The sequence below is a fragment of the Rhincodon typus genome, unplaced genomic scaffold, assembly GCF_021869965.1.
Source record: "Rhincodon typus isolate 14 unplaced genomic scaffold, sRhiTyp1.1 hic_rhity00002152, whole genome shotgun sequence".
NCBI lineage: Eukaryota > Metazoa > Chordata > Chondrichthyes > Orectolobiformes > Rhincodontidae > Rhincodon > Rhincodon typus.
In genome coordinates, this window is record NW_025967790.1 from 7,178 (window position 1) to 25,000 (window position 17,823).

General features: G+C 40.9%; 1 protein-coding gene across 1 annotated transcript; it reads right to left on the reverse strand.

Annotated features, from left to right (window-relative positions):
- Positions 1-596: 596 nt before the first annotated feature.
- LOC109933632 (B-cell lymphoma/leukemia 11A-like) lies at positions 597-6,205 on the reverse strand (the record flags this gene model as incomplete). Its single annotated transcript, XM_048592982.1, has 2 exons — positions 6,015-6,205; positions 597-929 (listed from the first exon to the last, which is right to left on the reverse strand). Coding segments are annotated over exons 1-2 (388 nt in total), but the record flags the coding sequence as incomplete, so codon positions are not given.
- Positions 6,206-17,823: the final 11,618 nt, after the last annotated feature.

The window sequence follows — 17,823 nt, forward strand, 5'->3', positions numbered from 1 at the left end:
GAGGAAAGAGAGATGCACAAAGAGTATTAGTGACAAATAAAAAATAAAAGGAGGAATAGAGAAGGTGACAGTCATGCAGTGACAGAAAGACACACACAGAAACCACAAGCAATTGGTCCAAGAGGGTGAAGTATAGCAAGGAAACCAATCCGGAAAGAAAAATCAAGACACATCTGTCAGAACCACATCACAAAACAGACAGAATGCGAGAGGCATTTATCATTCCACTGAGGAGACTCTGTGCATCGAGTGGCCTTTCCTGTCAAACCAACCTTTGAAATTTCCAACATGCCCTTAAACTTTCGAATAAGCATGTCTGTGCGCTTCAGCAACTGCCCTCTTAACTCTGGCCTGGCTAGTATAAATGGCAACTTAAAGTCAAGGTCACCTATGTCACTTTGCCATGGGGCTGTGTTTAATTACAGTGCAAACTCTGACAGCTGATAGAGACTCAGGAATAGTAGCAGCACTCGGATTAAAGCAAAAACATGCAAGAGAAAGAAAGGATACAACAAGGCTTGTGATTTTTTTTCCTTATTTCTGTTTGTACAAGCGTATATACTTTGTTTTGATATTTGATTTGTGTATTTTTTTACCTGCTGCTGTGCTTTCCTGTTTAGGGCAAACTCCTTTGGAAGATGTAGACAGGCAATCATCATCATCTGGTGTGACCTGTATGCCAACTTCGACAGGTGTGGATGCCTTTTTCAGCTCACTGGGAGAAGGTGACGGAGGCTTATCCACAGCTTTGTCCAAGCAGAGGCCGCCATTGCATTGCTTCCTTTTGTGCTCAATAAAGATTAGAATGTCCCCCAATGGGAAATTCATCTGACACTGGCCGCAGGTAAGGAGATCGTGGTCACCCTCAGGAGCTCCCAAGGTGCCATGCTCCTCCTCTTCATCTGAGAGAATGGCTTCCAGGGAATCAGCTGCAGCAGAAAAAAACAAAACAAAACAAAAAGGGCAAAGAAAACATAAATCAGGTGATTCTACTCATCAAATATCTTCAACCTTTCTTTTCTCAACTTTCCCCACACACCTGTATCAGTAACTGTATTTAGGGAAGGGTCATTATTCTCCGATTGAACTGTACAGATCTTCAAAGAAATTTATCAAGGCATAGCAATTTATGTACAAAAGCACTGTTTTAAGAACAGAATCATTTGATTTAAAATACATTTTCTTTACCCACAAGGAGAAAACCAAAAAATGTGAAAATGAACGTGTTACTAGAAGGCCAAATAAATGTTGCACCACATTCCCTTATCAATGACCTGATTGCTTTGGGAAATTTAAAGTGCAGTGAAATTACAGCAAGGACAGTGTTCAGCTGTTTTTCTCCCCCTCATAATTATTTTTGATGTTTTTCTTAGAATGTTGTAGAAAATGGGGTTTGTTTGGCACTGAGGAACGAGCTTGATTATTTCAATTTTAGTTCTAAACAGCTGGCGGCTTTACATTCCGTTGCTTTACATGCCAAGGATGGGCTTTGTGATAGAAGATATTGCATTCCTTGCTGCTTTTGTTAAATGCTCGTGGGGAGTACCCAAATACCTATTTTATCTGCACTGCGCTGGACTAAACTCAAAAATATTAATTTATTAATATTTTGTCATAAACATTAACAGGACTGAAAAAGCTGCCATGCCTTTACACCACACATAACCTTTTCCACAGAAAACAAATTATTTTTAATTACCTGAAATAACAGAGAATGACAAATAATTTTTAAATTGAACCAAAACAGACTATCAAAGTTCACTACTTCAGCCATTGAAATTTTGATCAGTTTCAGTCAAATTTGTTCCCTGGTATTGAGAACGCCAACCACCTTATGGTATCCCTTTCATGATTCCTAATTCGACTAAATGTGAATATACCCCCCACCACATCATCTCTCACTTGGCAACCAATTTTGACACAGTAATCCACTATTAAAAGGAAAACTAAAAAGGGTCACAAATTATTCAGACACAAAGCTTACAATTCAAGATATTAAATACATGCCATCAAAAAAAAATTAAGTACAATGTGCAAATTCATGTTTGCTTGCAATGGAATATATTTGGAAGAATACAGACAATTGAATGGAACTTCACTGGCATTTTATGACAAATATTAGATGTAGCTATGGATGAATAATCTTGGCAACTTAATTTTCAACTTTAGCAAATAAAGGGGTAAGTGAGAAAGGTGAGGGAAAGTGGACAAGTTTATTTTCTTTGTAAAATTTGCGGTATTTTGAGATTCCAAGACTAATTAGAAAATAGCCTTCAAAGCCATTGTCTTCTGTTATGTTTTCAAATGATACACAGATTTGAATTTACATTAAAAAGATAGCTACACCGCAAGAAAGAAGTACACAGATAACAAGGCTTAAATATAGTGATTCTGCTTTTAATTTTAAAATCACGAATCAGTAAAGTAAGCCATACAATCCAAGTGATTAGCTAAAGATACACTTTGATATTGAATCTGAAATAGTGACATATAGAACTTTAAGAATATGTGGACATATACAAAAACAATTACACTGAATATGTGGGCTATCCTTTCAATAAGTTAGCAGTTTTATTGCCGCAATGTATGATGCTTCAACATTTATGAATCCTGTTTGATGCATTTGAAGACATATTCTATTGCTACTTGTACTGAGCTGATATCGTACCACTCTGATCTGATGCTTTAACATAAGCTTCAGAAACAGTTAAGAAATCGTTTGTTGTTCTTAACAATCTAAAAGTGGAAAGTACGCTGTTTCAACTCGTGATCAAATGTATTATTTACTATAACAAAGTTTAGAGCCGCTTTCGGTTATTTGAAATCGATATTACTGAAACGGAATAAGGGAGAAATTCAGAAATACAGTAGAGGCAAGCGGCTTTAATGCGGCTCCGTTCAGCTCCAAGCCCGCGAAGGGAAAGTGTGCACATTAATACCTTCCGAATAAAATCTCGAATTTCAGCTGTCAAAATCTATCCAAACACGATGTTTTTTCCTATATGAATAGTTGTGCCCGTATCTACCTTTGGACGAGCTTGCAAATTGCCTCATTTGAATTCCATACAACTGTCACTTCGCAAAAGTATCAGGAAATGTCGGTTCGAGGAGAGTTTAGCAAATGGCAATAAACTTGCGGAAGATACAATGCGCGGAGTGAGATATTTGGAAGTGTTGTGAGACCGGGAGCAGTGGATTTGGACAAACCAACACTCACTTGATCGCCGAAGCTCCCACTCATCTATTTAAGTTCGCCTTGTTTAATTTCAAAGCATTTCCCAAAATTTAAAAAAAATGCAATCACCACACACACGTGGGTCAAAGCAAAATATCCTTAGAGCAAACAACTAGCTGCTGTTATTGAACAAACTTTGCTTTTGTATCAGTAACTGAACTGACTTTAAAAAATTGTTTCCTTTTTCTCCACGCTTTTAACGGGGAAGGGGAAAGCTGTGTTATTATTTGTTTTTTTTTAAGTGATTGTTTTTATTTAGAATAATGCCCGAACTCAACGAACTTCAACAATAATCTCGATGCGTCGAGCCCTCGTGCAGGTGAAGCTCGGCATCAAAAATAGCCCTTTTACCTGGAAGAATATCGGATGGAAAACGGCCAGTAAAGCAGAGAGTGTTTGGGATGGGGTCGGTTTCGTTTAGTTTGTTTTTTTTTAATTGGTCGGCGGGGGAGGACAAGGAGCAAGATCTGAGAGCAGTCGCTGGGAAATGGTGTTGGAAGTTTGTGCAGGTTGCAGCCTGGGCTTGTTTCTGATGTTACTCTGCCTCCTAGCGACACAAGCCCGCAGCATCGACCCCTCTCCCTTCAGTCCCTCACGCACACATTAAACAACCTTGATACATCTTCCGTATAAACAATATTCTACATTTACACGATTCAACAGGGACTTTGCAAAACAGAAAATATTCAGAAAGCCAAAAGTCCACGATTTCTATTGACCAGTCGAATCGCCTTATTTTTTCTCCACTGTCTGGCTTACGGCAAAAAAATACATTTTCCACAATCACTGAATTATGAAAAACGGGTTTTAAACGCGAAAGAAACTCCCACACTATAGTCTTAACTATACTTTATTCGCCAGGTATTTCTTTTCTATTCTCGCCAGTTTGCTCGCTCTGTTGGATTTCAATGTGAAACCCCATGAACTAGCCGATCGCAATCTCAGATGACGGCAACACTGGAGAATCTGACAAGAAACCTGCGGCTTTCCCCCAACAGGAACAAAGTCTCATTTTCACACACAAACCAAAGCTGAAAACTCCCTCTCCCCAAACAATATGCTTAACATTTTGGGAGGGGTGGGGGGCTGCTAATAAATGCAATGAACTTCCTTTCGAACGTTTATGGATACCGAGTCCGGGACCCGAACTCCCCTCCCCCCGGGATCTCGTGCCCGGGTCCTCGGTCTCGGGAGCTGGACTCTCTCCCAATTCCGTCCAGCGGGTTGTCGCTCCCCTGGCTCTCGCCCTCCCCCACCCGCCCGTAGATCTCCCGCTCTCCCCTTCACCTCTTGTGCTCCCGGGTCTCTCTCTCTCCATCTATTTCTTCCCACCCCCACAAGGCTCCGGGATCTATCTCTCTCTCTCTCTCTGTCTAGTGTATCCAAAACTCTGGGCTCTCTACCTCCCCACCCACATCACACCACTCTTACCCCCCGCCCCCCGGACTCCTGAATCTCTCCTTCCAGCTCCGGGATCGCTCTCTCTCTCTCTCCAGCAACATACCTCCGCCAACCCCCACCACCGTCTCCAAGATCTCTCATTCAGTTATATCCACCCCACCTTGCTCCGGACTCCCTCTGCCCGGCTTTCTCTCCCCCAGCTCCAGGATCTCTATCCCCGGGTTCCGTCTTCCCTTCTCACCCCGGGCTCCCTCTCTCCGGCCTCCCTCTCCCCGGGATCTCTCTCTCTCTCTCCCCGGGCTCCCTCTCTCCGGCCTCCCACTCCCCACGATCGCTCTCTCTCTCCCCCCCCCCCCCTCCCGGGTCTGGCGGATTGCACGTGTGCGCGCCCGGACTGACTGACACCCGCAGCTCGTTCAGCCCCGAGAGTTCCACATGTCTGCCCGAGGAGAGCAACGCTAACACCCGGGGTTTACAGCGGAGTTTGTGACTTTTCAAAACAAAATTATTAATAAGACTTAATAGTTCTGGGAGGGAATTTGCGAAACGCTGTAAAATGAGAGAGCGACGGCGCTGGGTTTTTTTTCCATGAGGTTTCCGCACACGCGGAGCTGCAGCTTGTTGTAAACATTCAAGCACGAGATTTTTCCCAATCACAATCTACTTCCAGATTTTTTTTGAAAATCTTCCAAAAAATAGTAAGAGGAGAGAAAGCGGGAGAAGTTAAGCGGTGAATAAAAGTTGCGAGCGAGTATAAAGTGAGACGATTTCCCGGCTTCCGAAAAAGGGAGGAAAGAGAGGGGATAAGTTTAATTTTTTGGCGGGGGAGGGGGGAAAGACGGATGGGGCTCGGGGACTGATGCCCTTTGAGGGGCGGCACGATCAAAGCTGCAAATCCAGCGCCGAGTGTCCGGGGAGGGGGGGGGGGAGCGGAATCGGCACTTTTTTGGACTCTTGTTGAGTTTCTTCCTTACAATTTCGTTGCCCCTCAGCTCCTGAGGAGTTTATTCTGATTTCTTTTTTTGGCATGTGGGGATTTTTGTTTGTGTGTAAGGTGACGGCGGGGAAAAAGAAAAAGGTGGACAAGAGATTCGAGTGAATCTGAAGCCGGACACTTGGAGGCTCAGATCCTAACAGCTGCTGTGTCCCTCAGTCCGGCCACTTGCTGTCAGGAGTCCGGCCAAAGCGCTGACCGATCGAGCCCCGGCGCCGCTGCTGCCGGCACCTCACCAGAGAGAGGGTGGGTGAGGGGAGGGAGGTGACGGGGGGCGCTGGGGAAGATCTTTCTCCTTCTTCTCTGCACTTTCATCGGAGCTTTTTTAAAATATATGTTTTTTGTTTAAAAAAAGTGGAACAAAAAAATTTCAAAGCTACTCACGTGAAAATTCCCGTTTACTCAAGTGCTGAGGGTTGCCTTGCTTGCGGCGAGACATGCTCGGTCACATCGGGAGCGGGAAGAAGGAGACTCCAGAGAAAATATCTTCATCAATGGCTTGACATAAAATAAATTAGAAATAATACAAAGATGGCGGATGGAGATGGATTGTGGGATAGCCGTCATGGCTTTAAAACGACCAAGTTCAAGTGCGTACGTGACGTGCCCGCGAACTTGAACGTCAGGAGGTGGCTGGGCAGGGCGAGAGGAGAGAGCAAGCCAATGATACATACCCAGGGACACGGGGCTGGACAAACCCCACTGCTCACAGAGAGTCTCACTAACACACACACTCACACTCACTCACAGTCCCAGCCATCCAATAGGCGCAGCTTCCAGCAGTTTCCAATCAATCCATCATCCGCCTACCGCTAACACCCCCCCCCACCACCAAGCTACACACCAGCCCCCCACCCCATCACACACCACCCCGCCTCCTGTCTCTCAAAGCCACTCCAACCCCTCCACACCACTCCCAACTCTCTCTCTTTCTGTGCCAGCCCAAACTGCTTGCAACTCATGGGCACAAGGTTTACTGGCCAGATCCGGGCAAATGATCTGACATTTGTTCTATACAACCCGTGCAGGACATCAGGAAGGGGAACGCACATGCACTCCGCGTGTGTTTTTGTGTCCCCGTTATGATTGCCAACCACGTCCAAAAACGAAAGGTTGACATTATTCATAAAGTTAATTATGTGTAGTGGTGGTAGGGGGAATAAACAAGGTTTGCAAAGTATTTTATGGTGTAAATAGCCAAATGAGTATTAGAATTTGCAGCCTACTGAAATTTCGATGGCGTACACGTGAGTCCAGACAGCTGGATAGAGCGTAGATATTTACATTTGTATATTAAATTAAAATCATAAATCAAGTCTACTGCCTTCTTTCACTTTCTATGACAAAAGCAACTGCTCCTGAAGGTTGCTGACTCTTTCTGTGCTTATGTGCTTTATAAACATAACGTAACATTATGTTTATTTTGTGGAATAAAAGGAAGTCTCCCCGACTATCTATTTCCTTGGCGTTACCTGTTAGTCGCATCTCTGCTGCTTTCAGTTACTTATTGGTGGATAATTCACAAGACTGTGGAACTGCTTGAAGTAACGTGAATATATAATATGAAGTGAAAATGTTAATCCTATTATTTTTCTACCCTTTGTGTCGCTCTTCTATACAGTATGTTAAACCGAGAACGGCTTGATAATTGATCTTCACACAGTTCATTCTCGTTTTTCAATGGATTTGCAGGTACTTTAGTTGCAGGTATTGGAGTTGAATGCAAATTATGTTTAAAATAGCAATGCTGCTTCTCATTTCAAGATACATATACGGCCCTGTTCATTAATGCGAGGTGAGAAAAGGAGTTTTCGAGTAACCTTTGAAGATTTTGCACCTGCATCGACCGTTTTATTTTAAAAAATGTAATAACATTTCAAAGCACACGATTTTTTAAAGGAAAATGATTTTATGTTAATTCTGTTGCCCTTGGTGATACTTGGATGGTTTGATTAAATGTGATGGCTGAAAGTCTAGTCAATCAATATAACATAAAACATTTTTTTCTAAATCTGCCCTTCCATGTTTATTTAAAATAAAATCTGCACAACAAACTAGAAAAAAAATCGTGTAACATATGCTTTGCAATTAGACAATCGTAAATAAGGAAGAATTTCGTCTCTCTAGTGCATGTGAAGACTTCAGCGAGATAACTATCCGAACAGGTAGCTTAAAGAACCTTGTTTTTAAAACTTGTGCTGTACTATAAATCTGTATTGATGCAACAGGAACTGTAGAACATGGAAGATTTCAGAGGCGTTTTAAGTCATTGTTTCCATGAAGTATGTGTTGTGCTCCCCAGACGTAACCTTGTGTATTTGATGGTGCTTTTTTTTTATGGAGTATAAATGCTTTTAGCTGGAGGGCCCTAGACGTAAATATGGCCAGCAAAACATTTCAGGCAGCAGAAGTGAAATTGAACTCATTGCGATCAATGGTACGATATGTTAACAGAAACTGCGCCATTTTATTCTTTTCACCAGCTGTAGCAAGTGGTTGAAGGGTTAACTATTTTTACTCTTAACACTCAACGATCAGATAAGATCTGCGGTTGCAGCTGTACCGTCCCTCTCACACGAGGAAGTTAGGTTACTTAAAGTCATGGATGTAAAACAAAATGGTTTTATAACTCTTAACCCGAGGTGGATGGCACTTCTGTTAAAACGGTGAAAGTACATTTCCCATCTGCAAGGATTCCAAATGACTGTAGGTTGTTTTGTTTTCGAACCGTGCGGTTTTCTACAGGAAAAGGGTTCTGTAAATTTATAGGGAGCGAGGGCAAAGCGCTGCCAAACTGCCAGAGCCAAGTTCCTTCCAGCAGACCTCCCCCACTTCTAATGCAAAATTATTTCTGATCTAATCTGCATCTGGAAGCTGGCTGCTAACCTGGTCGCCTTTTATCTACCATCTTGTCCAGTAGTTAGTGAACTGAGTTCGCGAATCCAATTATTGCCAAGTCGCAGTCAAATAAAAATGTACAGACACCCACCACCCCCCCCCCCTCCCCCCCCCCCACACACACACACACACACATTCACCCCCTGCCCGCCGCCGCGCGCCTCTCCTCCACTCTGTCCTCATTGAAACTACCGGCGCGGATATATAAGAGTAACTTTTGTGTGTAATGTCTGCCCAGTGAAACTCGGACCCAGCACAGAGATCCGATCGAGTGCCTGGAAGAGACTGGGGAGAGGGAGTTGGGGGGTGGGGTGAAGGGAGTATCAACGCATTCGGTTGCGAATTTCACGACCACTTCATGGACAAATCCGTAACGAAGGAATTAATTCCATCTTTTGATTAGCTCAGTGACAGTAACTTTATGTCATGTACCCAATGACTGGAGTTGGGTATTCGAAGTCAGACTGATGTGCTTAATAAAATGTTCTCAGCACCTATCTGCGCGTGTGTTTTCTCATGGAAGAATTTGGCTACTCGTTTTTAATGCATCCGAATAATTATTTTAGCATTCAGAGCAGCGTCGGAGCGTTTCACTTGTGACTCCTTTTATTCTCAGAAACCCCTATGGGTGCCTCCGAGCAAAGCGAGTCAACGATCTATCACGCAGCCGATTCAATAGCAGGCTGAGCTAACCTTGACCTTTACCTAGACCTCGCTCCATCTGGTGCCAGGGTGTTTTTCATAATGTTGATGCCTTGCAGTCAAAATTGATCAACGCGGAATCGACCGCCTGACCTCCTCAAGGGGCGTTGCGAGGTAACCTGGCTGCTTGAAAATCGAGAGAGCCATGTGCAAAACATGGGCAGGAAAATTGAGTGTCCGCTTGGTCGCATTTCAATATGTAAATGATCAGACATTAGCAGTCTCGATCCATTCGCAAAATAAATCAAATCCTTCTGCTGCTTTGTCATTTTTTTACCCCCCGTCTCTTAGATCATTCAGCAAATGTACTTTTTTTTATATTAAACCTTTGTTTTCTGTTCGGGTCTTGCAGGAGTAGCGCCGCCGCCAACCTTTGCTCGGTGATCAGCGCCTTGTTGTTGCTGATTGTAATCAAATGTTTCGCATAATCTACATAGCTTCTGCGGTCAGTGGTCAACAGCTTGCATAATTCGGAAGTTTAATTCAGTTGTCAGGAAGATAAAGTCAGAGTTTTTGGTTTGCAATGCAACAACTAATGCTTGAGTAACTAATTGATCACCCTGTGACGTTTAACTTCGAAGCGCGTTTTGATATAAGAAAAGGGGCAATAAATTTGAAGAAGCATTTGGAGGCAGTGGACAGTTGTGGCATGTGACTTAAACTATATTAAAGTGGCTGCACTGTTTGAAGTCTGTCTGTTGACAGGACGGATCTATTTGCAAGACGAAACCACTTTCCTTCACATATTTTCTCTTTACCACAGTTCCAGCGAGCTTTATTGCACAGGTTCGTCGCCGTACCTATTGATAAAGGCGAACTTAGCGATGTTTTCAGTATTGTCTGCACAGTCTTGAAGACGTGCCAGCGCTTGCCAGTAAAAATGAGTGTCAATTACAAGCTTCCATATTCCATCCCACATATTAGGAGGCACTTGAGCAGAAAGCGTTCAGATGACGTTTGCACTATATTCAGAAGTGCAAATCGTGTAGGCTTTGTACCAAAACTAATCGCGAACAAAAGATCTGTGTCTTGGCATACAAAATTGAGTGAGAAAGTGTAGCGTTTGAAATGCCCCTGCTGTACAATCCAAACGTAATTGGTGGCATGCATGCTGTGTGTTATGTTATACATATGGATCTGGTGCTATAATATTCATTGCCTTTGTTCAAGATGAGACAGGCAACCGAGAGGTAGTAGCACAACAAAGATTGTTTTGTCTGTAGCTGGATCTGTATTGCGTTCCCTCTCCCCTCCCCCGCCTTGCCGTCCAGGTGTGAAAAAAAAACTAGTAAAACTGGATTTTGGCTTCCACCAAATGACATGAAAACAAGTACCTTTCATTAGCTTAGATATACATTGAGCATTCAGGTCCCCACTACCAAAACCTAGAAATCATCTATTGCAAACTACAGCTACCTTAAAGAAACCTTGCAACCAGTTGTACCATGCAGATTTTTTCTCATTTATTTTGTTTCCCTTAAATTGTTTAAAGGATTAGAGCCAAATACCAAAGCTGCTCTATATGTGTCATTTAGATATTTCCTCGCGGCTATTTATTTTGCAGAGATATAGCGACTTGTACGTATCCTCTTTCTATTACTCTTCAGCTGATCTTGTGCAGTCTCCAGCACATAGCTGTCTTTACAGTAACCTAACGTCTTTCTACTTAATTGGACCTATTTTTTACGTTTGTGTGTATAATTTCCTGCGAGGAGTCATTTATTTTTGCCTCAAATTAAAGTTGTGCAACTTCGGTCACTTTTGAAAAAATGTCAAGTCTAATTGACCTTCTTAATCTACTTAATTTGGGGGGATTTGAAAACGATTTTACTTTCCTTTTAATGTATAAGAGCATCCTATCATTTGTTATTTCCTCCATGACAATTTATTTTACAGATATTTGGTTGGCCCATAATTTCTGTAGGTGTGGGTTGAATTCTTCATTTAAGAAGACAGTCTCAACTATTTTGTGTTTATAATTCTGAAATCCCCATACATCACGGGAGAAGCCTCTCTTGCACATCATTGGAGTTTATTTTAATCCAACGGTCACTACTATGGTAAACACTTGAACGTTGAGTTAGACTTAATGCAGACCATTTCACCTTTTTGCGGCCAGACAGGAGCATACAAGGACCTATTGAATCTGTCTGGACTCAAGTGCAGACAGATGGACGGCGCATAGAGCCAAGAGGTTACGTTTGCCAAGCCCTGCATCGACCCTTTCAGGGGGACTGCACTCAGCCAGCCTGTTGTTAGAGTTGAATTATAGTCGTGCACTGCCACACACACAAAAAAAACATAGTTAATAACACTAACTGCATATTCTTAAACGGCCAGTTATCACTTTACATAGGAGGTTAACTTCGAATTGCGTTACTTGTTTGAAAACATATTCCTGCTATTTGGAATGCTGGGTCAAAACGTGGAAGAAAGTATTTCCAGCCTTTTTTTAATATATACGCAATAAATGAATTATGGACCCTGCCATTGTAAGACAAAAAGAAAACTTGATATTTGTTAGAGCTTCTTTAAGTTGTTATATCAAGATGTAATGCCTGAAACACAGTCTGGCAAACAATATTTTTGGGGGTAGAACAGTAAGGACACTTTCATTTACAATCAGAATCTAAATTAATTGTATACACCCGCTAACCGCTACAGAAAGCATTGGAATCGTTCCAAATAACCAAAGCTCCCGAAGTCATTTAATTAAAAAAAAACTTGAATTCTTCAGGAGTGTTCAATGTAGCCCACCTGTCCGCACCTGGTAGTCAACCATCTTTCGTAAGTTGCGTCGTGATGTTATATAATGCGCGGTTGTTTTCTAATATATATGTAAACAGATCATTGGTGATGCCCACATAAATTATAAAACAATAACTGAATAAAAGGTATTTACTGTGTTAATTGCGTTTTGTTAGAAATTCAATAGCTTAAAATCAAAGAAATATTAACTTAAAGTCCCATCTACGGCAGGATATATCTTTTTAAACACAATCGCCAGATCTAGCAATTCAATCATCAGCACAGGTTTAAATCGGCGGCTGACAATGAATATTAATATGAGGATTTCGCACTGGGTATTATCATACTGTGGAACGGGTGGGTCTATGATCCGCGTGTTGGCAAGCATTAGCAGTAATCAAAACGGATTACTTGACCAACAAAAGTCTGAATAAATCTTATGTTTTGTCCATTTCCTTTAATTCGTTTATAAAGTGCTTGTTGACAGGATTTGGAAGGAAGACGGAGGAATACGTTACACGTTCTCTCCTACCCTCCCTAACGATAAACCATATTACATTTGAAACATTTTCATTGGGGAATACTGTTGTGTAATTAGTAAAAATAAATTTCATACATTTCTTCCACATCACTTAAATGTATTACACAGCGAAAGAATATTAATATGTAGAATGCTGTTATTTTGCAAAACCTAAAAGTGAATAGTAAGTTATGTTATACATAGCCACAAGTCATAAATTAAACGTATGGAAATGCAGATACATATATGTTATACATAGATATACAACTCTCTGTTGCATTGTGCAAAATGCAGAAACTAGTGTGTGAATGTTGCTCAAGTTTAAAACAATGAATTTAAGATGATCAAACAAAATATACTTAGAAATTAACAGATACATTATTACTTAGTGCTCGGGCATTTACACGTTTTATATTTAACTGACATTGCAGAGCCGGGCATGTGAAAAGTCAATTAAACACGATGTATTTTACTTTTGTTTTTTTTAATCGTTTGTTTCATACATACTTGGCTGATTATTGCTGCCCACTGTCCATCAATCTATCGTAATGCATGATCTTGTTTATAACTGGTGTAGTTAAGTTGTTGTTAATTTTACACTAAACGGTTGTTATGATGACAAATGAGGAGGCTGTGATCACACACATGGGACCACAAATTTATCTCACGCGTGAAAAGTGGGATTTTGGTTCGGAAGCTTGGCGGTTCTTCGACATGTCTCGGGTGGGAATTGGCTGAAGATCCCGCAACTTAAACCCAAATCCTTCACCTTTGGAATGTAGAGAACGGACAAATAAAAGTCAACCGAAGCAACTTCTCAAAAAAAATATTTTAAGCGTGGTTTTGCAGCGCTGAGGTTCAAATGGAAACACGTAAATTGATATTCTGCATCGGCTACATTGTATTTTAAATGAACCTCCAATGATTTACGTTATTATGTATATTAGCAGAGATACAATGATAACATTTCTGTCATAACTCCAATTTATGTACACATATACATACGCATATGTTCAGTCCATAAGATTTAAACTTAGTTCTATTCCTCTGTAGTATCTGAAAATATTTAATACTGAATGTAGTTTAAAACAAAAGTTTGCTGATTATTGAAATTGTTTATTTTCTTTGTGAGTACCTGTTTTTAAGAAGGGTTATACCCAATATAGGATTAGTTTTGAAAGGGTTCCGTGCTGAGTTGCTAATCAGGAATATTGCAGATCAAAGAGAGAAAGAGACAGCGAACGATAAAGATCAATTTCAATTTTATGCAGATAGATTGAATAAGTTATGCTTTAGATCAACTCAGATAAGGCATAAGCACGCTTTTCAGCGGTGAGCAGATTGGCAGAGGAAAAAGGGGAGTTTGTATTTCTTTGTCAGAGGTGCTGCACTGTCCAGCAGTTTGTAATGAACGCGCGCCATCAACAGGGCAGAGGCAGCACTATACATCCATACTACACCCGTAACCACACAATCAGGTCACAGAAGCACACATCAACCACAATGCGTTAGACTCCTGGTCAAACGCCAATCTACGGGAGGCCTGTTGCTAAGACAATCAGATCACAATAAAATATTGAAGATCTCTATACTAATGGTATTACAAAAGTTCATGTGCTTCAAATGTTCGAAGGAGTTATGAAAATTGTAACTCACGATTACAATTTCGATTATCTCATGCCGAATCAAATTCTTACCAAGTTGGTAATAATCATCAATTACCGATACAATAATAAACGGATTAGGAAACTATAATAAGAAACACTTTTAGTTCACCTGAAGAAACAAATGATTTAAAATAAATTGGGTTTTACTGTAAATGTATGAGATTACAAAAACTATTTCTATTCGAAGTACATAGAAATATAGCCCGTTTGATATTAGCTAAATATATATTATTACATATATATATAATTCCAAACGTTTTCCCAGGAGATGCAAACATCAGGTTGTAATGATTTGCCTGATCTACTCACCACTTTTTGCATGCCGCACACTGACCAAGGAACTAATCAAGATGTATGAAGCTCAAAAAGAATGACACCAGGATAATATTAGACAGAAAACGCCTTAAACAAATTGCCAAAGAATCCAAATACAAAGTTCAAAACTTGTGTTACTGCAACATATTTCTGCAACAAGTTCAGGAGATAACCTGGGGATGAGTGCTTTCTGAATTAAAATGAGTGTAGAACTTCAGTATTTATAAGGACTCCTGTATAGGAGACGTACAGTAGGAAATATTAGTTATATTTACAAATATCCTTAACCTCAGAGAAGGCTGGTCTAGAATAGGGACTATTATTTCTACACTTGGAAATAAAGCAGACGGCACATGTACTGGAATGATAACTAATACTGAATTAAGTTGGGTTCTCAAGAACTGTAGCACATTTGATGTTACTGAAGTGCTATTCCAGAACTGAAAATGCTGGAAATGCTCAGGAGTCTGGTAACATTTGGTGAGAGAGAATTAGAGTTGATGTTTGTGGTTGCATTTCAGTAATACAGTGGTCTGGATTAATGCTCTAGAGGCCTGAGTTTAAAATCGCATTGCAGCAGGTAGGGGATTTAATTCAGTAAATTAAATAAACCTGGATTAAAATGTTAGGTTGTTCATCTTGTTTACTGATGTCATTGTACAGGAGACCTGTTTTATCCATTCTGACCAATATGTGGCCAGACTGACTCTGAAATGACCTAGCAAACCACTGCTATGAAAAAGTAAAAAAAAACACAAAACAGATGACACTGACCTAAGTATTGGATATGGCAAAGGCACAGCCAGCTATATTGACCCCGCAAAGTATTTTTCATTGATGTAGGGAATGTGCCAATATTGAGAGAGTTAGAAAATTGTCTGACAGACCAATCAACCAACAGCTCACTATAGTCATATGCATAGAATCATACATTTCAGCTACCATCCCAGACTCATTCCTAATCATCCTGGGTACATCACAAGCAGGACAAACTCACCTGAGGAGATGATACAATACAGTGCTCTGTCATTGGGAGGGAATGTTCCTGGGTATCCTTAACATTGACTCTACATACCATGAAGTCAGATAGCATCAGACCAAACAGTGGGCGAGGAAACCTCCTCCTGGTTACAACACATCCTTTCTGCCTCTATGCATCCCAACCTCTCAACTGAAGAAGCAGTGGTCTTTCACATTGAACATCACTTGGAAACGAGGGCAGCGCAGGTACAGAATATACTTTGGATGGGGGATCTCAATGCTCCCAACAAGAGTGGCTCAGTAATACTATTACTGGTTGACCTGGGCAAGTCCTGAGAGATTTATCTGCCAGACTAGACCTGTAGCAGTTTGTAAGAAAATGAACAACAGGGATAAAATTCTATGACCTCATTCTCTCTAATCTATCACTGCAGGTCCATCCATCCATAACAGTACTGGTGGGAGTTACCAGTGAACGTTTCTGGTGGAGATGAAGTCCCGTCTTCACAAGATACCTTTCATCTTTGTTGTATGGCACTGCCATTGGGCTAAATGGGATAGACTCAGAACAGACCTAACAGCTCAAAAGTAGGCACTCATGAAGTGCTGTAGACCATCAGTAACAATGAAATTGCAATGAACCACAACTTATAACCTCAGGGCCCAGTATATACAGCACTTTATCATTACCATCAAATGATAGTTCAACTATAACAGAATGAAGAAAGTCGGGAAGCTTGCCAGGAATGCATTCATGCATACCTAAAAATGAGCCAACCTGGTGAAGCTACAACAAAAGGACCACATGCATTTTATACAGCAGGAACAGCATTCCGTAGAGAGTGCTGAGCAATCCCACAACCAATAGATCAGATCAAAACTCTGTAATCCTGCCATATCCAATGGTGAATGGTGATGGATATTTAAATAAATAACCAGAAGAGGAGCTTCCAGAAAGATCCTCAACCCCAATGACGCCAAGTTTGGAGTGTAAAAAGGCCAGGTTGAAACATTTACAACGATCTTAAACTAGAAATGCTGAAAGGATGATCCATCTCAATCACCTCCTAAGGTCCCCAGCATCAGTGATACCAGTCCCCAAACAATTTGGTTCACTCCACAGGATATCAAGAAATAGCGAAGCACACAAAATACAGTAGAAGTTATGGGTCTGACAACAAACCAGTTGAAATGTTGATGACATATGCTCCAGAACTAACTATAACTGTAGCAAAGCTCTTTCAATATGGTACAATACAGGCAGTCATCTCACATAGTAGAAAATTGTCCAGCTACATCGAATTCACAAGATGCCAACGAAATTAAACCTGGGGAAAGTAATAAAAGATGTCATCCATAGTGCCATCAGTGGTATTTACTCAGCAATAAACTACTCACTGATGCTCAATTTAACCTCCGCTGGAATCACTCAATTCCATACTTCATGACAGTTTTGGTCCAAAGATAGATTGAATTCCAGAGGTGTGGTGAGGTGAGGTGAGGGTAACTGCCTTAACATTAAGACTGTATTTGACTAAGCATAGCATTAGGGAGCTATAGCAAAACTGAAGTCAATGGAAAACCAGTTAACATTCTCCACTGGTTGGATTCACACTAAGTACAAAGGAAAATGTTTGTGATTGTTTGAGGCCAGGTATTTCAGCCTTTGGATATTATTGGAGGAGCTCCTCAGATTAGTGTCTAGGCCTAACAATCTTTAGCTGCTTCATCCATGACTTTCCTTCCATTATATGGTCAGACATGGAAATGTTCACTAATGATTGCACAATATTCAGCACCAGTGCAACTCATCCAATGGTGTTCACATGCAAAATTCAGGGTCAGGCTGATAAATGACAAGTAGCATTTGCATCACATAAATGCTAGTAGATGATCATGGTAACAAGAGATAATCCAACCATCAGTTCTTCAGCATTCGGTAAGTTTGACACCAACCAGGACAAAGCAAATCATTTGATCAGCTCTACATCCACCATGTGAAGCATTTATTCCTTCCATACTGACTCATAAAGGCAGCATTATGTACCACTTTTATGATGTTTTGCAATACCTCAGCAAATGTCCTTCAACAGCAATTTTTGACACATTTGTTCACCACTATCTACAAGTTCCTCTTAAAATTACATACCTTCCTGATGTGAAACTATATCACCATTCTTTCATTGTTGTTGTGTCAAAATCCTCGATGTCCCTCCATAAAAAGCACTTCGGGTGTACCTACATGACATAGACTGCAGTGATTCAAGAAGATGCTTCACCATCACCTTCTAAAGGGCAAGTGATGGCAAGAGAGAATCTAAACATCACCCCTTGACACTCATTGGCATTACAATCACTGAAT